Raw genomic sequence first — 25,695 nt, 5'->3', positions numbered from 1 at the left:
GCCTGATAGTCTATCTTGTTAATCATAGCCAAGCCAACATTAACCACTCCCTGCTGCTCAACTATGAGCATAAGAATAGTCCTACCCCACACTTCCTTTCCAAAGTGACCAGACCTCATAAAGTGCAACAGGGCATCAAGAAGATGTGGGCCCTGACCTGCTAGCCTCACTCCTACTGGGCTTAGCCCACCATGCAGGTCCCTGACCATATACATTGGTAGAAGCATAAATAACAACGAGCACACTGCTGAAGTCATAAACATGTGCACTAGATAAAGCAGGATACGTGAGATAGAAAGAAGGAGATGGTGGGAGATTTTGGAATGACACGTGAGGTAAATTTTAAGAAGAGCAATGATTTGCAGGGGGTATAAGAGGAAGAAAATGAATGATGGCTCCAAAGGCAGGAGAGGTAGGTTGTGTATGGGAAGGAGCGAACCAATTTATTTGGCTAGAACACAAAACACCAGCTGGAGGGTAGAGGCAGATGTAGAATGATAGCACCTGACAGGATCCAAGAGTATGGATTTTTATTTAATACAAAAGGCAGTTGTCAGTCCCTGTGGGGACTCAGAAAAGAGAAGTGGTGATATAAAAATATGGTTAAATAAGTTCAAGAGGCCATCTGATAGGTTCATATGGTTATTTTTTTAACATTCTTGAATTTTTAATGACACAGGAGATGCTTTATGATATGAGGAGGAATAAAAAGGATTAATGCAAAGTTTGGTTTATAATATTTCAATTATGTTACCTAGATCTAAACCTGCATAGAAAAAATTTGTGAAGATACACTAAAATATAGTTACTATCCTCTATCTTGTTGCTACATTGTCTTACTATCTTATTTTTTCTTTTCCCTTTAAAAGTTAATTCCAAATAGTCTCCAAAGAATGTTATTTTAAAATATGGAAAAAAAATTACCTGTTCTTTGAAACACAGTATCAGAAGAATTTGATTGGATTGTAGTTTGAAGTTGATGAAGCTGGTGGCAGATTAACTATAGAGGTTTGCACAGTATTCAAGTGGTGAGTTAGAGGCCTGATTTCACACTGTGGGAGTGAGATAAAGATGAGAAAATAGGGGAGCTGAATTAGGAGGAATAACAGAAAGAACACCATGAGGTTTAGCATTACATATTCAAAGAGATGAAAATAGAAGCCAAATGTCACAGGAAGGATAAAGGTGCTACCTAGTAATTAAGTTGAAAGTAGAAAGGGTTAGGCAAAATTCAATTTAATGTGATCCTTTTTGTTTTAGGTGTTTATGGGATATAAAAGTTAGGCCAAAGACTTTATTTGACACATTAATACAGGAACCCTTAACAGGTTTCCTCACTGAGGGCTTTCGTTTGTTGGGTTTTCTCTAATGTTAAACATTTGATCTATGCTGAAGACTGAGTCTCGATCCCTCTAGCTCTGTATCTAATCATTCAGCTAATGACTATTTACTGAACTTTCTCTGTAAAAATCCCTAGCCTTTATAATTTAATAACCAAAAACTGACATATACAAACTACTATAGAAAAGATAGATATGATAAAGTCTCTATGACAGGATATATGACTCTCGACTTCTCAGTTGAGATACCTCTTGGGCCCTCCATTATCTGGCTCCGCCCCATCTCTGCCAGCTTATTATTCTTCAACATATACCATTATTCTTCAACAAACACCTCTAACCAGATCATGCTGCCTACTGTCTCTTTTCCCAGTGTGTCATACACATTGTAGGAATGTTTTCAGCTGCAAGTTTTATCTGACTATTAATGATGTAAGTTATAAAGACAGACATTATTTTCTTATGAAATTAAATGGCAGGGAATCTCAGAGTTGGTACAACAGTTCATTAATTATCATCAGGATCTTAAGTTATTGCTTCATCATTCTTGATGTATTGATTTTTTTATTTTTGTGGATTGTCTCATGGTAATAAGACACCTGCAATAGCCCAGAGATCACATAATGCTCACTGAAAGCAAGACAGAGGAAGGAATAATGCTAGCAAATTCTCTTCTTGCGATTACCCCTTTATCAGAAAATCAGGATCAGAATACCTTTCCAAAATTTCTCACACATTTTCTTTGGCCAAAAATACATCATACAACCACTTTAATGTGCAAGGAAGTCTGGGAACATGAATATTTGGTTTTTCCAGCCTCTAGAGCTGCACTGTCCAATATAGCCATTAATTACATGTGACTATGGAGCATTTGATATATGGTGAGTGCAGGTGAGGCTCTGAATTTCGAATTTTATTTAATTTTAATTAATTTAAATATCAAATGGATGCAATAAAAAACACTTTTCTACTAGATACAACTTTATTGTTTTGACAGAATTATATTTCACTTTAATCTTGCATGGCACAAGATATTATTATTGAATTGTAGTACACATGTCAACAGGTGCATAAATTGTTTCTATTATTATACATAAAGATTTCATTAACCAGTTTTGTCAATATGGATGCAAATATTAAAGGGCAATATTTTTTAGCTCTCACTTTGGTTATCAGAAAACTTTTAAGGTTGTTTGGAACAATTGGGAATTTAATGAAACATAAAATATAGATGATGTTTCCAATGTGAACTCAGCATCTGTGCTGTAAGTATAAAATATGCAATGGATTCCAAAGATTTAATGTAAAAAGCAAATGTAAAGTATCTTAATAATTTTATAAGTACTGATTACTTATTGAAATTATAATATTTAAAACCTATTGGGTTAAAAATATGTAATTAAAATTAATTTCACCTGTTTCTTTTCACCTTTTTAATGCATTCTACTAGAAAACTTAAAATTATATATATGACTTGTATTATATTTTTATTGAACAGTGCTTGTCTAGAGTAAAGGGAAAACAAAGGTTAAGAGGATTGGGGATGGTTTTTAGATTAGCCAACCAATAGGGTTGGCCTCACTCATACTGCCTGTATCCCCTGCACATGAAGAATCCTCTCACCTCACCTGTTAATTGGTACAGAATAGTGCTCAATACATTTTAATTATGATTTATTGTTATTCCTACTGCTATTAGGTTAGACCTTAAACAAGATCTGGCTGGGCTTTAGGTAAATTCTAACTTCAAGCTGACCTCTTCCAAAAAGTTTTCTTTGATCATCCAGTTTAGCACTCTTACTCTGTGTGCATGCTCACGTTCATATAACAAAAATTTATTGTATATTGAAACAAACGAGAAAGAATGCAATAATAAAGTTAATAATTCTGCCAGGAGGAGTCATAAAAGATTTCCCGGAAGAGGTAGCACTTTAACTGAAATTAGAAGAGTGAGTTGGACCCTGCCACATAGGAATGGGTCTCCCAAAATGAGAAGGTAGTATTGCAAAAGCACAAAAAGACAGTGCCTTTGGATACTGGTGAAAATTTTCTATAGTTAGAGAAGGTTGCTTGGAATCGAGGCTAGAATTTGGACTTTCTGTAAGGGCAAAGTGAGGAATAAGCAGGATATTTCTCTAAGCAGGCAGATAATGTGAACATATTACATCCTTTCTCCATGTAAAGGATTTATTCTAATTTTGTTTCTCTACCTTCTCAAAGTATATGCTTATTTCATTAACGTACAGTCGTCTTTATTTTCTAACATAACCCTTAAACTATAGAAATGCCACTAATACTGATTTCACTGCATTCCACAAGATATTATATGAAAACATTAACATTGTTATAGTGTCTACTTTCTTTTTTAGTTTTGCTTTGACTGACAAGTAAATTTGAGTTCTATAAATGTTTAAACATATGGACTTTTTAAAGATGTCTTTTTGTTGTTAATTTCTAATTTTATTACACTATGTCAAGGAACATGGTTTCTATGACTAAATCTTTGTACTTGTTAATATTTGATTTGGGACCTAGTACTTGTTTGGTTTTGTCAATTTTCCATGTATGCTTTAGAAGAATGTGTATTTTCTTTCCTATTTGTGGGTATAGGATTTTTATGTGTTCTTTAGATTAAGCTGGCCAACCATATTATTTAAAATTCTCAATATTTTAAATCATTTTTTCTAGTAAATCTTTCAATTATTGAGACAGTATATTTGGCTGAGTATAGAATTCTAGGTTGATATATTTTTCTCTCAGTGTTTTAAAGACACTATCCTATCATCTTTTTGTTTTCATTATTATTGGGAAGTATGCTGTCAATCTATCATTCTTTAATAAACAATATGCCTTTTAAACCCCTGTCTACTTTTAAGATTCTCTTGTCTTTGGTGCTCTTGGTATCAATTTTATGCCTGGAGAATGAGTTTTGTTTTTATATTTCTTGCCCTGAATTTATTGTACTTCCCAAGTACCAGGATTTACATATTTGTTATTTTAGGAAAATACAAAGCCGTTATCCTTTTAATTATTGAGTCTGCCCCATTCTCTGTATTCTCATCTTTGGAAACTCCTACTAGACCTATGTTGGACCTTATTATTCTATCTCTCACATCTCAACCTCTCATTCATATTTCCTATCTCTTTAGATGTCTGTGCTACATTTTGATTGATTTCTTTAACTCAGTCTTTTGCTTTTGCTTTTTGAACCTTTGTCTCAAAGAGTGCCAAAACCAGCATTGCCTTTGCATTTTCTAATTACCCGACACAATCCATTTTTTCAAAGCCAGCTTAAAGATTAGTTTCCTTTATTTGTAACACAGAAATTCTAATATATACTCACACAGCCAGCTAGTCATCATTTTCCATCAGAAGTGTGTACTGAATTCAACACTTCCTTTCCATCCCCACTGGTCTCCTTGTCAGTTATGCAGCTCAGATAAGCAGACAGTATAGCAGCCAGTAAAGAAGGCTCAGAATAAACAGTCAGAGACATAAAAGGAGAATAATAAGGGAACTGTGTAAAGATGCAAGAGAATGAAATTTTAATAGTAGGAAACATTCAGTTTAATATCCAGCTTAACTAAATATTAAATATTTAACTGAATATTAAACTGAATAATTCAGGAATATTGAATAAATATTGAACAATTAAGGAATATTGAATAAACTGAATATTAAACTGAACAGTTAAGGAATATTCAGTTTAATAGTTAAGGATACTACAGAGATGACAAGAAGTATGAGAATTGAAAAATGAGTACTAGAATTGCCAATGAAGAGATAATTGCTGAGTCTTATATTCTCCTTTACTTTTCATGGATTTCACTGAATTTTTATTAACTACAGTGATGAGCAGAAAGCATAGAAGATGGATATTCAAAAAACATTAAGTGATTGATTAATGGATTTTATTTGGGGATTTGGGAACATACAAGTATAACCATTTAGTCACCATGGTTTCTATGTAAGGGGCGAGAGATAACAGATTCAAAAAACAAGAAAGGAACTTTTAAATTGAAAGTAATTTGGAAAGGATGTAAAATTTATAAGTCAATTTTTTTTTACATTTTATAATAAACAATTTCCGTTCATTTCCCAGCATGCCTTAGATTCTTTCTTCTTGGTGGGGTCATTCTAGGCTTGGGAGGGGGTAGTAGTAGTCAATGCCTATACAGGCTGGGTCAGTGAGGTGCAGTTCATTTTTTTTTTCTTGGGATGAGAACTTTTAAGATTTACTTTCTTAGCTAATTTCACATTTGCACTACGATATTATTAACTGTAGATCCCATGCTTTACATTATATCCCCGTGACTTATTTTATAAATGGAAGTTAGTACCGCTTGAACTCCTTTATCCTTTCACCCACCTCCCAGTCCATCTCCCAACCACCAATCTGTTCTCTGTATCCGTGAGTTTTGTTTTGTTTGTTCATTTGATTTGTTTTTTAGATTTCAGCTACAGGTAGAATCATATGGTATTTGTCTTTCTCACACTTATTTCACTTAGTATAATACTCTCAAAGTCCATCCACATTGCAAATAACAAGATTTTATTTTTTTTTATAACTGGGTAGTATTTATACATCGATGAACCTTTAGATTGTTTCCGTATTTGGCCTACTATAAATAATGCTGCAGCAAACAATAAGGATGCATATAACTTTTCAAATTAGAGTTTTCTTTTTCTTTTTTCAGATAAATACTCAAATGTGGTCCAATTTCATTCTATTGCATATGGCTTCCCAGCACCATTCGTTAAAGAGACTGCCCTTTTCCCCATTGTATATTCTTGCCTCCTGTGTCATAAATTTATTGACCATACATGTGTGGATTTGTTTCTGGTTTCTCTATTCTGTTCTGTTGATTTTTTAAAAGATTTTATTTATTTATTTACTTGAGAGAGAGCACAAATAGGGGAAGGGGCAGAGGGAAAGGGAGAAGCAGATTCCCCACTGAGCAGGGAGCCTGACACGGGGCTCAAACCCAGGACCTGGGATCATGACCTGAGTTGAAGGCAGATGATGCTTAAACATCTGAGCCACCCAGGCACCCCTTGATCTATGTGTTTTTATACCAATTCCATACTGTTAATTCCAAAGCTTGTAGTACAGTTTGAAATCAGGGACCATGATGTCTTCTCCTGTGCTCTTTCTCAGGATTTCTTTGGTTATTCAGGATCTTTTCTGGTTCCATATAAATTTTAGAGTTGTTTTTTCTATTTCTGTGAAAAATACCTTTGGAATTTTGATAAGGATAACACTGAATTTTAGATTACTTTGGGTAATATGGACATTTTAACAATATTAATTCTCCCAGCCCATGAGCACAGAATATCTTTCCATTCATTTGTATCTTCTTTAACTTCTTTCTTCAATGCCTTTTAATTTTCAGTGTACAGGTCTTTCATCTCCTTGGTTAAATTTATTCTAGGTATTTTATTTCTTCTTGATGCAATTTTAGAGGGGATTTTTTTTTAATTTCTCTTTTTGATAGTCATTGTTAGTGTATAAAAACACAACGAATTTTTTATATTGATTTTGTTCTCTACAGCTTTACTGAATTTGTTCTAACAATTTTTGGTGAACTCTTTAGGGTTTTCTAAATATAAAATCATGTATTTCATAAATAGTGGCAGTTTTATTTCTTTCTTTCCAATTAGGATGCTTTTTATTCCTTTTTCCTGCCTAATTGCTCTGGCTAAGATTTCCAATACTATGTTGAATAAAAGTGGTAAGAGCAGATGTCCTTGTCTTGTCCCTGATCTTAAGGGAAAAGCTTTTAGCTTTTCACTTATGAGTCTGATATTAGCTGTGAGCTTGCCATATATGGCCTGTATTATGCTGAGGTATGTTCCACCTATATCCATTTTATTGAGAGTTTCATAGTAAGTCAGACAATTTAACTCAGAGCCAAGTTCCCCCATATAGCTTGTGGTATCTTCTACAGTGGTGCAGGTGAATGGGCAGCTATTTAAAGTAATTAATTAGAAATTTCAAACCACTCTTCAAAAAAAACACACACTTGGACCACACAGCATTCCAGTTCACTCTCAGTCCATTTCTCCTTATTGTTGTTTTAGGAAAGTGTTAACCATATCCAAGGCATCAGAGAAGAAAAATTGTCTTTTCAGATAAGTTACTATTCTTACAACTGACAAAGAAGTAATGACCATATCAAATTTTTCCTCAACCAAAGTCCATTAATGTAGCAGGTGTCCTCAGGAGAGGGCTCTATAACAGAGGGCCTTGGAATTCTCCTTCCACCACAGACTCATCACTAGATCATGTTTATTTACTATGATTGCTCTATCAGTCCATCTGTCTAAGTAACTAACTTTGGGCAACTCAGAAGCATCTATCAGCACTGACTCTTTAACAAAATTGTGAGTTAAATCAATCCAAAGAAAGATATTTCTTCCTTGACCTCAATTCCAGTAGGTCCAAGTGAGTTGGAAAGCAGGCAGGGAAGAATGTCCTGGAATCATAGCATTATAGGAATCGTATGCTGTTGGCTGCAAAAGTTGGTTTTGCATCTGTTCTGAAATGAATTTTCCTGATCGTTTGCTTTCTGTGCCATTTTTGCTATTTATTTTGTTGCTTGGCTTACACTGGGCCTGAGCTTGACTTTGGTCCATACGTCTGGAAAGCATAGTGCAGTTCATTCTCCTTCCACACATCCTGCTCTTTTAATAAAACTGTTCCTTTTTTTTTAAATACAGAATGGCTGATCACAGAATTTGGTAACAGGGCAAAAACTGATAATTTGCTTAAAATGAGTCACTTTTGTGCCAGACTGGGAGCCCCATGACTCATAATTACAAGTTCAAAGCCTGGCTGTTTAGTAAGAAGAGGAAACCCAGCCAGAGGGGCTTTCAGCCTGCTCACTCTTTGCATTCTTTTTATCCAGAGAGCAAATTACTGCCCAAGGCAACCCAAAGCTCATTAGTGAACCCAGTGAAGACAGGCAGCTTCTTGGGCTTGGACAGAGAGGAGTCTTTCTTTCTATCCAGCCATGTGAACCACAAACAGTTAACCAACTCCTAGAGCATCTGCCAGTGAGCATTTTCTACCACAGATGAATGCCAGTCTGAGAAGCTTTTAAGCAAATTAAATTTAGATCCTCTTCATCAACTAACTACTTCATCTACTTAACTTTTAGCACCCTCTCCTTCTTCCTGTTCCTGATATTGTAGCAGATGGCAGCAGTCAGGGCCCCATGGCCTTGGCATTGTTTTCCCACAATCCAGTTCTGCTTCTGGCTTAAAGAAAAGACAGGATTAAAAAAAAAAAAAAAAAAAACTAAACACTGGGGAAATAAGTCAGACAAAGCTATTACTGCAAGTAATGAGTGAAGAGCTGCTCATGTGCTGCTACCACGTGAAGAGAGATGACAGAGAGAGTAGAAGATAGACACAAGTAGGAGCTAGGAGCCCAGCAGTAGATGGAACAGATCTATGGCTGCACCTTGGCTAGGAACCCTGGACATCACTGAATTTGGGAAAAGGAAGAATGATACTGGTTGTCGTGTTCAATGTGTGTGTCCTACGCCATACAGATATGCGCTACCCAAACAGAGTGTGCCTGATGTCCAGTCTGGAAGACCCTACAAAGAGCCTCTGCTGAGATCAGAAAGACATGATGGAGGGGAGTGAGCCAAAGGAGAGGGGTGGAGAATGAAGGTGAAGGGATCTTCATATGAGGGAGAAACTCCTCTGGGAGGACCAAGAGGAAATAAGGAGGTGTGATTTCAGCTGTTTTCCAAATCAAGTTAATCGTTTTAAATGAAGGGAGCATTTATGTCTGATGCTAAAATAGATGCCTTTGATAACTTTGTTTATGATCAGCCATAAACTAGGGCGTTGGAACTCCTTCCTTGGAGTTTTTTGTCAACAGCAGCACACATTAATTTTCTTATATCCAACAGAATAGTTTTATTACTATAGATCTGAGAACTCAAAAGTATACCTAAATGCAGGTGCATAAGCAAATACACCACCTAGTTCTGGGATTTGGAGAGAGAGAATTTATTTAAATCCCACTGAGCTACTTCTTTACTATCCCAGATCCTTTTCTACTGAATTCATCTACAAGATGAAGGAGCGAAACGTGCATTTACTGAGGGCCTACTGTGACTAAGACACAGTATTGTGTTCTTTCCATATTTCAATCCCTTTTAATTCTCAAAATGACCCTATGAGGCCAATATTACTAGCCCCATTTTCTAGTTTAGTAAATGGAAGATACCACCTATTTGTAAGCTTTTGGATGAAAAGAAGCTTATCTGATTGACAGATCACAAGCCACACTGCACTGCTATGTGGTGACCGGTCATCTTTGACCTTCCCTTTTCAGCTTCCCCAGTGTCAATAAGCTCTTCCCAAAAGATTGGAGTCTTTCTTTTACTTAGTCTGCATTACCAACCACTTACTCTGCGCCAAGCACAGTATGTGTCCATGCCACATCTTCCAGAACCTTCTTTCAATTAGGTTTGCATCAACTGGAATGTCCTGCACACATTTCACAGTTTGATCATTCTCTTTTCACAGACGTGTGTTTGCTCCCTAATCTAGTCTTTCTGGGATGCAAGAACCTAAATATCCCATCCCCATGGCCACCCCCAATCCTCCTGCCTCCACCACACATATGCATGCGCACACACACACCCACACACATGTACACATAAAGGCATAATTATTTCCACTTCACAAAAGAAAACTAAGGAATACAAGAATTAAGTAACTTGTTCAAGATCATACCCTAGTAGGGTACATTTTTATAACTGTTATTTCTTCCAGGCACTGCTGAGAACTGCTGTCAGGGAATAAACTGGCTTCCTAGAAAGCAACAACTTTAATTCAGAAACTCCCTCTAGGAGTCTAGCCTACATAAATAATCCAAAATGCTTTTGTGTAAATACCACTTCCTTGGAGAGACCTTCCTCTAACCCCCTAAGGAAAAGTCTCATGCATCATTCAGATCTCTCCATCCCCTAACTTTGCATTACCTCTCTTCACAGAGCTAATTGATAGTGTGTATTTAATCTGTTTCTCTTGTCTGTCACCCTCAGTAGACTGTCAGCACTCCAAGGAAATAAGCCTTTGTTGACCAGCTCCAAGAACAATAACTAGAATATAGTGGGCACTCAGAAAACATTTTTTTTCAGAAAATATTTATGTTAATTAACTAATTAAGTACTTAAATGTGGAATAACATTTACACACCAAGATGCTCACTGCAGCATTATTTACATAGCATATATATATATATGATGTAAAATTCTAACTCTAGAGAATACACTATAACTAGGAAACATTGCATAGCCACAAAGAGTAATATTTATAAAAAATTTTGATGATTCAGGAAAAAAGATTATGAGATAATGTTAAGTGAAATAAGCAAGCTACAAAATTATGTATACCTTATCTTAACTCTATAATAAAACAAAGCATAGAAGAAACTGGAAGGAAGGTAGAGGAATTGTGAGTTATTTTTTTTTTCCTGCTTCCTTATTTCCCGGTTTTTTGCAAGGGACAAGCTATACTTTGATAATTAGGAAAAGTAAATAATACTCTATAGATGTTCTTCCCTATTAGGCAAAACTATGGGGTTTAAATCTTTAGGACTTGCGTTCTGCATGAATTGTATTCTTCTAAGAATTCCTATAAGATCATACATCTGTAAAAGAAAAATTCCTCAGAAGCCTTCCTGAATGGCTTATTATAAATGGTTCATAATGGCAAATTACCTCTCTTGTGTAGTAAGAGAGGTACTCTTGTTGAGAATGTACAAATGCTAGGCACAGATATTAACTGGCTAACCCTGTGGTGTTCTGAAATAATGTTAGATATCTTCAAAGACTGTCATTTCTGTGTCTTGGAAATGGAAGCTCTTTCCAGGAAAAGGAAAGAGAGCTGTTCTCACAAGCCCACTCATCATTTAGGTGTGGAGTTTAGTTTGGCTCCCTTTAGAAATAATTATTTATAGGTTTATTATGCCTAAAACAGAAACAAAACAAACAACCACAAAAGTGAAAACCAAAGGAGAGAGAGATAGAGGAGTGAGCTGGTGAGGTTAATCAGGGGGTGGGTGAGCAGGAAGCCATGGTAGTTTACCCAGGCTAGGTTTTTGAGAAAGAGAGGCACTTGAAAAATTCTGACTGTGGGTGTGGAGAGAGATCTCAAACTCAGGCATCAAGGTTCTCCTAGGAGAGCAGTATGGTTTTGAGCAGGAGGGCAGGAAGCAAGGGTGCAAATCTGGTATATATTAGGGACACCTATTTCCAATGCAACTGTTGACCTACCTCCCTCCCTTCCTTTATTTCTCTCTTCCTTCCTATTTTCTATTCTTCCTTCCTTCTTTCCTTCCTTCCATGGCTTCTGTTTCTTGCCCTCCTCTCTTTCTTGCCTAAGTGATTTTTTTAAGAGCATAATCTCTTCCTTCCCTAGCATTGGAAAAGGAGCAATAACCAAGACAGATACACCTTTGTGGAGTTTTCGTTCTGTACAATACATATATACATGTAGTTTCTTATGATGACAAGTGCTGGGAAGGATATAAAATGAAATAATAACATAAACCGTTGGAGTGGATTGGAGACCAGAGGAGGTAATATGTGAGCTTGAAACTGAATAACAAATTGATATCATAAAGATTCATGGAAAGAACATTCCAGATGGAAGGAACAAAAGACAAGTGTAAAAGCCCAGAGGTAGGAATATGGCTGACATATTTGAGGAACTAAAAGAAGGCCGGTGAGCTGAGAAGACATGAACAAAGGATATGTGTGAGGATCCTGAGGAGGGAGAGATATAGGCAGACATCATGATGCGAGGTCTGCCAGACTGAGGAGTTTGGAGTTTGTTCAGGAGCCATGGGAAGCTACTGAAGAGTTTGAGGCAGAGGAGTGACATGATTATGTTCTTAAAAAAATCTCTCAGGTTGCTATGTAGAGAATATGCTCTGGGAGGGCAAGATGGATGCTGGCAAAGCAGAAGACATTTCAGGTAAGAAATGATGGTGACTTAAGTTGGGATAAACAAGGAAACAGAGAGAAACCAAGAGGTCTAAGGTATGCTTTTAAAAGATGTCAAAAAAAAAGAAAAGATTTCAGACAGAATCTTCTGGTTGTCTGAAGAATCATGGATGAGCTCTAGGATTTTTTGCTTGAGCAAGTGGTACCATTTATTGATATGGAAACAATTAGGGGAAACATCTTGGGGCAGATTTTAGAACAGCATGAAATTAAGAGTTCGGTTTGGAACATGTTAACTTTGAGATTCCAATTAGACATAAGTAGAGATTTCAAGTGGGCTGTTAAATGTCCCAATCTCACCCTCAATGGAGAGGTTGGAGCTAAAGATATAAATTTTAGAGCCATTGGTATATAATACATTTTAAAGCCACAAGACTAAATGAAATCACCTGTTGAAAGAGAAGAGTGCCCAGACTGAGACCTACTGCACTCCAACATCTGGAGGTTGGAAGAAGCCAGGAAGGTGGGAGAAAAATCAGGAGGGAATGATGTCACAGAAGGCCAAGGAAGGAAGTGCTTTAGGCAAAAAGGAGGAGTCAACTATGTCTAACAGTGGTGTGTATTGGTCAGGCTATGCTAGGTTATGCTCTGGTAATAAATTAGCACTAATTCTCAGTAGTTTATCATAATAGCATCTATTTCTCATTCACACTGTATGAACACTGCGGGTCAGAGGGATGGAGGTTCTAGTCCACAATCACCAGGCAACCAGGCTGATGTATCTGGGATGACACTACAACAATCACCAGAGTGAGAGAAGAGAGAGCATGGAAAATTGCACAGCGGGTCTTCAGTGCTTCAGCCAAGGGGTAATGCATAGCATAGCCACTCACAACCCACTGGCCAACACCAGTAACATGCACCTCCTCACCTGCAGGGGACCTAGGAACTGGGTGTTGGCATGTGGAATAGTTGGTGACTTTACTGCCCTACCATTGTCTGAGAGCTCAACTAAATGAGAACAGAAAACTGACCACTGGTTTTAGCTATGCTTAGATCACTGAGAATGTCAAAAGAATACTTGCAACAGAGTGAAGGGAATGAAACTCCACTGGACTAGATTGAGGAGAGAATGGAATGTAAGGGAACAGAAACAGTGAATATAGACAACCCTGATGAGGCTTTTTTTTTTTTTTTTTTTTTTTTGTATGAAAGGGACCAGAGAAATAAGAAGATAACTAGAGGCTAATGGGTGGGTGGGTGGGGGGAGATATTGTTAAACAGTATTCTTTTTCCTTCCTTTGGATATCTAAATGTCCCTGAATCTCTTACTATGTCATCCCTCTATAAATAGATGAATTTGTCTCCTTTTTTGTTAATAAAATCAAGACCAGTGAACATTGAATGCTTTAATCTTCCATTTTGTACCTACAAATTCAGATATTTCTACATCTCAGTATAACCACTTCAACTTGAATTTTAAAATATTATTTTGTGTGATGGAAATAATCCAAAGAAGAGGGGGAAGTTGCTCAGGCAAGAGAGAAGGGATAAGAGAAGAAGCCCAGAGGAGTTTGGGAACCACAGCCCAGGTAGAGGGAGTTGGCCTTTGATAAAATGGTGGATCCTTGATCCACTGTCACCAGAAGGAAAGCCTGGATTGCAGTGAGTCCACCAGTCAGGGCTGATGAGGAAGCCCCTGTCCTGTTGCCTTTATCTACCCAATGAGATGAGGCTACTACTGTGGAATGAGCCTGGTTGGGTCAGAAAGCAGAGAACACAGAAGCAGTGGAGCTCACCTGACAGTTAAACCACTCTCTCTTCCTCCATTGCTAACTCATAACTAGCAACTACCTTCAGAATTCTCCTACTGAAGTAGTTCTTGTGCTCTAAACAGTTTGACGTGGGTAGGTTTTTAGATGACTCATTATTACAATAATAACTCATTTTTGCACTTTCACTTTTTATAGTGTATTCCATATTTATTCATTCTGTCAGACTTTCAAATAAATGATTCATAGCTGCCATATTCAGTTTTATTACTGTAAAATGTATACATAGAAAACTGCCTTAGAGATGCACGCACAGTTTAACCAATAATGCTTTTAAGAAAAACAAGTTAACTAGAGATACCTCATCCTTGTTCATTCATTCCGTTGACAAACCTTGTTTGGAGTATCTACAATGTTCCAGGCACTGAGCTTGGAGCTGGAGCTACAAATGTCTAAGGCAAAATCACATGACTTTTGGAACTCATGGCCTGAGGGCGGGGGAGGAGGGGGGAAGGTGCGCAGATGTAGTAGTCATGCAAAGGTATCCAGCAGTTCCAAAATGGAGAGATGCACAAAATGCCACCATGTCTTATTAACACTTCACAATAATATTAAGAGACGAGAGTTTTTATTAGCTTCAGTTGATAGATGAGGAGCTTAAGACTTAAAGCAATTTAAATGGCAGACCCTAGGTCATATAGCTAGTAAGTGAAACCAGCACTCAAATCCATGTCCTCCTACTTTGAATTCTATTGCCTTTCTCCAACCACTACATAAGAGTAGTAGAAGAGCAGCCCAGAGTTACACTCTAAAGCAGATATTTTTCCATCTGAGGGAAGGAGAATAGCCTGACAAGCCTATGGAAAAAGCTAGTGTGCCTCTGCCTGAAAATGCCCTGGGGATGTGGGGGACTCATTAAGGGTGTGGTGTCTGGACCTGGAGGTCACTGGACCCCAATTCCCCCCACAGTCAAAGGAAACCCTAAGGTCCTCCTAGTCCATCTCTGTGCCAGTCCCTGAACATGGTGGGCGCCTCCCCACCCCTATGACCTTGCCTCTGTGTTCTCTGTGTCCCTCTGTGAAGGGAGTGACACTGGCCTCCATTGCTCCAGCTCCTGCTCCTCAATTTCTCTAAACCCTGCCTTGGAAAGCCCTCTGCAGATTGCAGACCACGACCCTTCTTTCACTTTCTAGCAATCACCTACACCACCAACACCATACTACCACCAAAGCTTTGTCTATGAGTGTTCGCCTGCTTGATAACGTGAGGTTTGACCTTCTCATAGCCCCAGTGCTTTCTATCACAAGGTCAAGGATAATATTTCTTTGATTTATGTGTAACACTATGCATAGAAGAGGGTTGTCAATAGAGCAGATACTTAGTACTTGTTGACAAATGGTCTGCTTCACCGGTTGACTCACTGCCTCAGTGAATAAACAAATTTTACATTTAAACAATGAAATTCTTTCCAGAGAAAAAGCAGTCAGGATACAGAGGGGTCAAGGGGAAAATGATGGCCCCTTGGAGATTTTTCACCTCTTTCTCATGGCTATTGCTCATGTGGGGATGGGAAATTCTTTTCTGCCAAAATCCACACTCGTGGAACCTAGACCCTACCCCTCTTCTCGTGGTATCTCCCTGCTTTGGTCCAACACCACCATTTTAAGTGCATAAACTCTTAGAATGTGGAGACTCTTCAGAACTCAAGCTCCATGTAGATTAGGGAAAGATAATTACTTAACTGGACCTGACCTAGTTGGTTAACCAATAAAGTCCTCATGGCAGAGAGTCAAGGCTCCATTACAACCCTCCCATTCCCTCTGATCCTTACCCAGGCCCTGGGACTCCAGGTCAAGCAGCTCCTCCTGGCCATCAGGTACCTGCCCCAGCTTGCCATTCGTGAACATCTCCAGCTCTTCTGAGCTGCCATGTGCATTCATGGTTTTCAGTACACATCCCAACTCACAGCCCAACACTGCCTTCTTCTCTTGACCTCTTGGCCCCATAGGTCTGACCTCAGTGGTTTGCTGGCATTAATGAGATCGTTTCTACCTGGCAAATGATTTTCCCTTAGCAACACAGTATGCAGAAGGAGGTTTCTGGAGTGAGACAAACCTGGGATCAAGTTATGGCTTTGCCATTTTACTGTTGTCTTGGGGTCACTTTTAACCTCTTTCTTTTTTTTTTTTTTTTTTTTAACCTCTTTCAACCTCAATTACCTTACCTATAGAACAGGCCCAATACTACCTAGTTGACAGGGTCACTGTGAGAATTAAATGAGACAGCATATGTAATCCCTCTAGTACATGTGAAGTTCTCAATAAGCATTAGCTCCTCCCCCACTAGTGCCAATAAACTTGTTGTAAAGATTAGTTGAGTTAATATCTGTGAATTCATATTTGTGAAGCATGAAACAGTGCCTATCACATAGAAGACACAAAAATGCTTTTCCCCTTCCTTTTCTTGCCCCCAAAGAATGAATACAAGTATACCCAAACTCCATATAGCCTTTTGCTTACTTCCAAGCCAGAGAAACAGAATTTTAATTAAATCTACATGCATTTCAGGGAAGGGGCTACTAGGCTAGAATGTATTTTTTTAATTCCCTCGTAAGTATGTATCAAAATGAATTTGAGGCTACAGTGAAATTCTTTCCCAATTCTGCTACAGATAAAAAAAAAACCTGCCTCATTTTTCAGACAGTAGGGCATGTGAACAATGCTCTAGCCACTGCCCCCCCAAAGCACAGGCTGACAGGAGAACTGAACTCATCGGAGTGGAAGCCAGTCAACAGAACCCTGTTAACCATGGCCTTTGGAAATAGTCAGGACATTTCAAACTCAGGGAATCCTGTATTTTTCAGATTCTGCAGAATTTGTAGCCTCTTCTATTCAGTGGCCCTCTCGGTCAACTGTCCTTTAATCCATAAAGAGCTAGAGCACGCATGTCCTTCCACCCAGATTTCCAAGGTTGGTCCAAATATTGGGCATGGGACTGACTGGACACCCAGGCTGCCACATCTCGGGACTACAATGGATGGAAAGGACTCCTTAGATCCAGTTTTGCCTGGCAGCAGGAGCCTCAGCATGCTGTCTTATTTCATGGAAATGTGCTAGCCTCCAGATTCCTGAGTTAACTCCAAAACACAGAAATGCCAACATGACCCAGGCTGTTCTCCAAGCTCCATGCCTGTGTCTGTCCACAGATTTTTTCTAAGCAACCCACATGGGTACTTTGTCCTGAATAAGAACACTCACAAAATAAAAACCCCAGAGAGGCCAGGTCAGGAAAATGAAGGTCTTTAGCAGATGATCTTCAGGACCACATTTTCAAGGCTTTATGTTACTGCTGGAAATGGGCCATTGCCCTCAAGCAGCTGCCATTCTTCCAGGGGCTCCATGTCCATCCATGCAGTTGGCACACTGGGCCTTTCAGCACCCACTAAGGCCAACATCCAGGATACAGCTGCAGCAGGAGGGTGAATCAGACATGGTTACCAGGACGAAAGAGAAACACAACCAGCCTTGAACACTGCCCCTTAATTCCACCCAGCCCACATGGTCTGCGCTGCTGGGCCGGCAAGGCTTGCTGGTGGGATGTGTGATCTCTGGCACCAGGAGTCAGGAACCCATTTGATTTATTTAGATGTGGTGCCACTACTGGGTGGGTCTCCTAAGGTTTCCGTGGCTTTCCACTTCAGATTTTCCCTTTACTCCACTCCCTTGGCCCCTGCCAAGCCTACCATGCTTCAGCCTGGTCCAAGCCAGCCCTAAGAATCTACAAATTAAAGGTTCTCCTTTGATGGCTTTCATGTGGCAGTTTAGGAAACTCCAAGGCCAGTCCTAATCTGAGGACTTTAGCCCAGGTGGTATCTTCTGGTTTGAACATAGGCCTTTAACCCCAAGGCTTTGGGCACCGACTCATTCCAGAAGTGTCACTCAAAAGCAGGAAGTAGGTTGGGCAAGTGTCCTTGGTCACCCCAAAAGGTCTACTCTTGGTCTTCACATCTGCAGTCACTTTGGCCGTGGCTAAGTGGTTTTGTCTCCCCCTCGTCCTCAGATTCCATACCCTGTTGTACCCGCCCAGCAACCCCTCAAATTGTAGCTGAGCCACTCCTGGCCCTTAAAGTAAACAGAGCCATGGCACATGGCGCTGCTTCCTTTGGCGACCTCCAGGACCCTGGTGGTGGAGAAACATGGACAGAGGGCTTCTTGGCATCTACTCCCAGCCAGCCACTCTCAGTGATTTGGGCACTTGAGGGCCTGATGCTGCTCCCTGGGGAAAATCACCTGCATCTTAGTTCCTAAGGTGGTAGAACTAGACAGTTATTTTTCCCCCGGAAGCATAGGAATCGTGAAAGTAACAGCAATTGTCATTTGATTGGGTAGGAATCTGGGAGCCATCTGTTAAAGGAGATGAGTGACAGGCTGCCTGACAATGTCTTTGGTGAGTGTGAGGAAGGAAAGTGGGAATGCAGGGGCTATATGCATGCCATCCAGGTCTTCCATGTAACTTCCGGAAACCTCCTCCATCCTAAATGACAGCATCCTCCCCGCAGTGAGAGGAGGAATGTAAAGCATCTCAAATGTCCTTCCTAATCTTTCTGAGAGATGGGCCATTTCTCTTTATAAGATCTTTCAGCACTTCCTCATCTCATGAATGTATTCAGTCCCGTACCAGTGGACCCTTTGCTTTCCATGCTAGATGCGGTTGACCTGTCCTCCACCCCAGGGTTTCTGACTATAACCATCATTTCCTTTGATGGCCCTGGGGACATCCTTGTTCCAAGCACCATTCCCAAGAGGGCTGGACCACAGACCTTTCTTTCATTTCCCTCCTGATCTTTATGTTTCTTGCTGCCTTGGTAGATTATCCCTTCCTCTCATCTAAATTCTTCCTTTCTCTCCCTCCCACTGATACATTCATCCTAACTTCCCTACATACCAAAGGATGGAAATCTTTTCTCATTATATGAGAATATTTTTGTATATTTCACCTAAGTCAGCATTTACTGAGAAATTTCAATGCATATAGAACCTTATATCTGATATCATACAAAACCACACTCTATCCCTGCCTGTTGCTTCTCATTACTATCTGCACTTCCACGTTCTACAAATTGTAGGGATTCATCATATCACTGTATCAAAACCACTCCCTCACCTTTGGTTTCAAAGGTTCTGCTACAAAGCCACAAATCATGTAATCACCTCCCACATCCAGCTTCCTCTCTGTCTCAGCCTTGAACATCCCCCACCCAGCACTGAGCCTTCTCTTGCATTTAGTCCCAGCTGGAGTGATCCATGCCCTCTTCCTCATTAGCGTCCACTCCACCATTCACTTTTCCTCATTCCCTGTAGGTCTTCTTTTCTCCCCTTCCTTCGTTAGTCAGGAGGAACTGAGGCACCACATGAATAGATGTGTTTCCCAAGGAAAAGATATTTTTGGCTCTGACTGAGAAATCATTTTTCAGCATTGAATAACACAACTCTCCATCATTTTATATTTGTCCATTTTTAAGCAATAGCTTAAGCAGCAGTAGGTTGTTTGGAGCAGCCAGGAAAATGAGCTCTGGCCCTCGTGCTCCAGACTAAAGGAAATCAGACAGCAGGCCCAAAGGCAGGAGCATAAACTCTCCACTTCCGATGTTTTTCCTTTCCATTTGGTTTCCATGGGACCCTGTGTTGGGGGGGCGGGGAGGACTTCCAAAAGGACTGATGGATGTTTTTCGGCAAAATAAGGAGCCCAGATTTCAGGATGGCAAAAAAGAGAGCGTTAAGAATGAGGACCAGCGCCTAAAAATTTTGTATGCCTAACATTTTCAGAAGCCCCACTCCAGGGTGATTCTGTGAGTGCCTTGTTGTCTGTCATTTCTGCCTAAATGCTGTTCAGAAAAAGTATCAATATCCAGAAGAAAGGCTGCCCCTTTAGGATTTGGAAGTGTTTTCCATCTAACTCACCACCTGAAACTGTGATGTTGTGTTTTGGGGACCCAGACAGAGAAAACTCCTCTTCTTTAGGGTTCTTTGTTTATTTGTCTTTTGGTTTTTGCTTTGCTTTGTTTGAAATTTTATTTGCTCTCCTCCAGGTTTTAAACAGTCCAGTGTCTCAGCAGACCAGCAGGCTTCTCTGAGTCATCCATATTTTCTGGGATTTGACACGGGGACCTGGGATTGAAATTCACTAAAAGGAAATGACCGAGAGCTAGAATTGGTCATGGCAAGGGGGAATTCCTAAGGTCCTCAGCTTTGATGAGCAGCTGAGTCTGACAGACTAAACAAAGTTGGGGAGAAGGCACAATTTGTCTTTGCCATCACATCTTCACTTTCAAGCTCAGATTTTCCCCATTTTGGCACCAGCCTGAGACACCATCTTATGTCTCTTCTTTGCAGGACCTGTTAGCTAATTGTCAACAAATCGTGGAGTTTGTCTTTGCTAGCTCTAGGATAGTGATGCCTTCCAGAGCATTTGCATTTTTATAAAAGCTTCTTGGAGTTGGAATCTCTAAGGGCGGGCTGTGAAGCACAGTGACATGTGGTGGGAGAAGATGGTGTTGAATTTCTTGTGTGTATGTGTGAATTTCTAAAATCACACTACACAGGGTATGCACCCACTCAGTGTGGTGGTGGAGGGAGGAAGAGCAGTGAATGCACTTCCCTCATCATGTCACAATATGCTATACTCAAGGGAAGAGCATCAAGCATGTGAAGCATTCATGTATTCGTTCAAAAGAATTTGAGCTCCTCCTATGTGCCAGGGACCATCCAGGTACTAGAAAGACCGCAGCAAACAAAACTAACAAACACTACCACCCATGGAGTACACAAATTCTAGAAATAATCATAGAGATAGTAAGTCGAAATTCATGGTTCTGTTTTTTCTGTGCTACTGAAAAGAAAATTCAAAGTTTTGGACAAGATAGACGGTAATAAGAGTATAATCTCACAGGCAGATCTACTCCTACCAGGTCATTTTCAGGCCCACCAACTACCTCCTCTCTCAGGCAGACTTTCCCTGGAAAGAGTGATCTGAGAGCAGAGCTGACTTTTCTAGAAGCCAGACCATTCTTACCCCTTTGTAAAATTTCTTTGACTGAGCCTCTGTTCCTTTATCTGTAAAGTGATACTTGACCAGGGATCATGAAGAAGTTTAACTGACCTAATAGGTGAGGAAACACTTGATACGGTGATTAGCATAAAGTATGTAAGAAATTCATTTTATTCTCTCCAAAGGCCATTCCTACTGGGCGGCAGAACCATGCATATTAATCAAGTTGCCCTTTTAACCCATACTCCTCCTCCTGCCCCCTCCATCTGGGATCCTCTTCCACTTCTCCACCTGCCATGTGCTGCTCATCCCTCAGAATCCTTCCCAGTCTCCCCTGACAGAGCTGACCGTCCTCCTCTCTGTTTCCCAGCACTGGACACAGGCCTGCCTTACAGCAAACAGCAGCTTTCATTGTGATTGTTCACATTTTTTTCTCCTTCACTAGACTTTCAATTCTTTAAGGGCAAGGATCAAAGCTTTCATCTTCTTGTTCAAGTTTATATCTCTGTCACGTGCCAACCACAGTGCCTAAGATAAATCAATATTGGTGGAGTGAATAAATAAATAGATGATTATCTCATTAGCTTGTGCTCCAACTGCTCTTACTCCTTCTACTGTGGACATTGTGTGCTCAGAGGCCAGGGCTTGCCAGACGAGAAAGCCGTTTTCTAAATCCTGAGAGGGGAAGACAGCTCTTCAGTAGGCTTCCCTCTCTTCCTTCAGACAATGGGCATCATCAAGCAACCGCCCTTTGGCCTCCCTGAGCAGACATGTCTGATGCTGGCTGCCACAATTATAGCCCTCACATGAATGTCCACTCACCTGAGCTCACCACCATCAGAGAACTCCAATGCCAAATACTCTCTCCATCGTCACTGGAGGAAAGCTGATACCTGCCATACTCCTGACAATAAGCCTTAGCACTGCAAGACCCCAGGCATCTCCTAAATCACCAGAAGTATTAAGTGCTTCCAGTGTAACTTTCTCATAATGCATACTCCACTGAATTTTAAGTCATTGAAAATTGGTGACTCCTGTACACTGTGATACGGTGCCGGCTCCAAATACTTTTAGCAAGACTTTCAAGATTCTCTGGAAAACGATAGTAAATTACATTCCTGGATTTCCCTCCTCTGTGTACTCCATGTTCTTTCTGTTCCAACTACTCAGGCCCCTCTACATCTTGGGGAAAACACAGTGGGGTTTTCAGTTGGTCATAAATTCTTCTGGGACCTACTGCTGTAACAGTGCCATGGGCCCTGAGAAACTGCAGCACAGCCATTCCATTCCACCCAGCTGTCAATTCGGACTGTCAGCTCTAAAAGAAAGCCGAGCCTGGGAGAGAAAAGGCCATGAACCCGTCTCCCTCACTGAAGCCTTTTGAACAACACTCCCTCCACACCCCCCCACCCGCCCCCTGCTGCTGCTGCCTTCTCATCACTTCCTCTGTGGGAGGCAATTTGGGGGATCCCCCAGGCAGGCTCCCATGTGGTCTCCATGGAGCTCTCCTCGTCCCCAACTCTATTCCAGAGAGATTCACTCCCTCTACCCTCTGTTGCTATTTAATTGGCAGTGAAAAGCACACATTGTCAGAATTGGGCACAGACCAAGAGTGGGGGAGAGGTATGGCATGAGTCCCTTGGCTCCTGGTGGGCTCTGCTGGATAAAAAGTGTCCCCTGGTTAATGTCTCTCATGCAGCAGAGCTCATCTTTCTGAGTCTCACACAAACCCATTCCCAGGCCAACCCAGTTCTGGAGTGTGCAGGACAGATGTGGAGACAAAACTGAGATGTGCCCATTTGCTTCTGATTGGAAATGGGTGGGGTGTCTTGTGTGCCTCACCATTCAGACATTCTTCATGGTACTATTTTTATCAACAGTAATCATTAAATTGGTGTCAGATGGGCTGGTCCAGTTCCTCACCCCGAGGCCTGGTGATGAGACTCAGCGGGTTTTTTCCAGGCAAGAGGAGATGTGGTATGTGGCCCACATGAATGCATCTCCAGAACCTGAAGCCTCACAGCAAACCCCTCTCGCCCTGGATCATGTTCAGGTGGCAATTAGAGCAAGGTTCGTTGTCAATCCTGGTTCATTCCTGACCTGATTTATTTAACAGACATATGGTGAGCACCTTCTAAATGCCAGACAAGACACTAGGTATTCACAAAAATGTAATCTCTACCTCCTGGAAACGTACCTGTCACCAGCAAGGATTGTCATGTGAAGTAACAGTGTCTACTGGGCTGTGTATGTTACAGATGCATTGATAGGAACATAGTGGAGGGAGGATTCATGCTGCCTGGGCCTCAGGGAAATTTTGAGGGATTGGTAACACTCAGCCAGGACTTCAAAGATAAGTAGAATTAACTGGATGAAAACATGGGGAAAAGGAATCAATGCTTTTAAAAGAGGCATTGAAAAAAAAAAAAAAACTCTACAAATTCATCCAAAATCCAGCTGTGAATTCAACTCTCACCTAGGCACAAGCCTAGGTGAGAGTCCCAGGCACAGGCCTTCATTGACCCTCGCTCTGGGAAGCTGGATGGAAAAGGGATGCAGTACAGGAATGCTCCTTGCTCACTCCAACGTCCCTGGCTGTCCTGACTCTGGCTTTCGGAATTTGGCCTTCAAACAGGGCCCAGCAGTGAGGGTTGGCACCTAGTGACCATAGCAACATGAGGTGTTGAGGTTAGACGTGAACTAGGAGCCTCCAACACAACCTGCTCATGGGTCTTGTGATAGAGAACCTAACTTCTGAGTAAGAACTGAGGCCCCTCCTTAAGACACAGGAAACAAGGATGAGACATTATATGGAGACTAAGGGTAGAATTTTCTAGATTCTATATCTTCCAGTGTGGATTGTATTTCTTTCAACTAAATGCCTGGAAATTCAGCATGAAATTTAACAGAAAACCAAAATGGGGCATAACAGGAAAACGGGGAGAAATGCGGCACTGAATGATGGCAGAAAGTGCATTTGCAGATGTTCTCAGCAAATCCAGGACCTGGTGCTCTGGTTTTCATTTCCTCTGACCAGACATTCCAAACTCCACCCCCCACAAGTCACATGCATGCACCGGCACAGCCCCACAGGGTGCAGGGTGTCACTGGACTGGCCTCCGTGGTGGGTCGGTGGCCAGCTGGAAGAGCCCAGGGCCACCTGTCTGGTCAGGAGACTCTCCGCTGTGAGCCTCTTAGAACCAGGGCTGGCTCTGCAGTCCCACTAAAGTGACAGTGAAATTAATGGGATCCTGATGCTGCGACTGAGGCCATTTCCCCGTGTCTCCAAACAGGGATGAGAGAAGAAATGTCATTAGGACGACAAGAGGCTTTTGAAATCTTCAAGAGGGACCACGCTGACAGCGTCACCATCGAAGACAACAAACAGATCTTGAAGCAGAGGTAAGGCTGGCTCAGAGTGCCACTGGTCCTCCGAGGCTTAGCCCGCCCAGCCTCCAGGAAACTTGCTACTCCATTCTCCTTAATCTGCCTGACCCAACTTCTAGAAGGCACGACGCATACTCAGTTTCACAGTGAACTATGTCCAGCCTGGTAGGACTTTCCTCCATAGAAACCTCCTCAGCCCTGTGCTGTGGGGTAAGCAACATCATGGCGGGGTCTGTTCTGACAGCACTGACTTTGTATACAGTTGTCACTTCTTACTTACACTAATTCCCCTCTGCCTGTGACTGTCGATATCACACTGTTCCAAAGGCAAGGGAAAATAAGTCTATAGACCAAATTGTTGTCTCAGAACTCTAGACCTTCCAGCTGCGGCTGCCCTGCACTTCCTACTCAGAGGGAGTAGACGTTGCACACCTCTCCTGACGCAGAGGCCTCTGGTGTGTTCTCCAGTGGAGACTGAGTGGGCAGCAGCGCCTGCTGACATACTGTCAGGCCAGCCTTGAACCCTTTAGAAAAAGACCTAGAGGTGTATAATTCGTTTCAGCTCATCTGTGATGTAGATGCATAGCCTCAAACTGTGGCAAACAGAAAGACTGCGGGGTGCCTGGGTCTAGGGTTCAGAAGAGAGAGTTGTGGACTATGAACTGTTACGTTCAGTCACATGTGATTCTGGATCTTGGCACACAAACAAACATTTGTGAATTTTCAAAACCAATTCGTTGAATTAGAATGAGAGCCAGTTTTGAGAGTCGTATGCTTATAAATGCTTCAAGAGAGCCCAAGAGGTGGCCAAGCTCAGGAGAACATGTGGAGATGCAAGAGTCTAGAGGGTAGAAGCAGGGGGGAAGCTCTAAGGGGCAGGGAGGGAGAGGAGGCCATCAGGGAGCCTGAGAGGAAGCAGAGAGAAAAGCGGGGGAGAGCCAGGAGAACATGTTGTCCTTCAAGCCAAGAAGGGAGGCAGCTCCAAGCAGCGTGTTGCGAGTGGTGTTGGACCCTAGAAAGAAAGAAGTGGGGAATAGCTGGACGGAGGGCCCTGAGCCAGCAGGCGACTGGGGACCACAGGTCGGAGGGCTGGGAGTGACGGAGAACATGAGAAAGAGCTGAGCAAGCAGAGCACATGCAAACATGTGTTCAGAAAGTTTGTGATAGACAACAAACA

At 41.1% G+C, this 25,695-nt stretch overlaps 1 protein-coding gene and 1 long non-coding RNA gene across 25 annotated transcripts in view; one reads left to right on the top strand and one right to left on the bottom strand.

The window, feature by feature from the left end:
- The window catches only part of KIF6 (kinesin family member 6), a 380,576-nt gene that overhangs the window by 252,092 nt on the left and 102,789 nt on the right, over positions 1-25,695 (top strand). For 17 of the 19 annotated variants that reach the window (XM_025418669.3, XM_025418662.3, XM_025418671.3 and 14 more), the window contains one exon: positions 24,425-24,533. In XM_025418669.3, the coding sequence (XP_025274454.3) occupies positions 24,425-24,533 (109 nt within the window). Of the gene's footprint in view, positions 1-13,059; positions 13,182-23,042; positions 23,202-24,424; positions 24,534-25,695 lie in introns of those variants that run through there. The other 2 variants (XM_025418680.3, XM_049092079.1) reach the window with 2 other exon arrangements.
- Positions 1-25,695, bottom strand: part of LOC112641542 (uncharacterized) — a 61,152-nt gene that overhangs the window by 30,322 nt on the left and 5,135 nt on the right. For 2 of the 6 annotated variants that reach the window (XR_003124691.3, XR_007401123.1), the window contains exons 1-2: positions 4,683-4,918; positions 925-1,052 (exon numbers count right to left, since the gene is read on the bottom strand). This is a non-coding gene — a long non-coding RNA (uncharacterized LOC112641542). Of the gene's footprint in view, positions 1-924; positions 1,053-4,682; positions 4,920-25,695 lie in introns of those variants that run through there. The other 4 variants (XR_007401124.1, XR_007401121.1, XR_007401125.1 and 1 more) reach the window with 4 other exon arrangements.

This window comes from Canis lupus, chromosome 12, assembly GCF_003254725.2.
Source record: "Canis lupus dingo isolate Sandy chromosome 12, ASM325472v2, whole genome shotgun sequence".
NCBI classification, from domain to species: Eukaryota; Metazoa; Chordata; class Mammalia; order Carnivora; family Canidae; genus Canis; species Canis lupus.
Note: the sequence above shows the minus strand (reverse complement) of the source record. Positions and strands in the feature narration are given on the sequence as shown.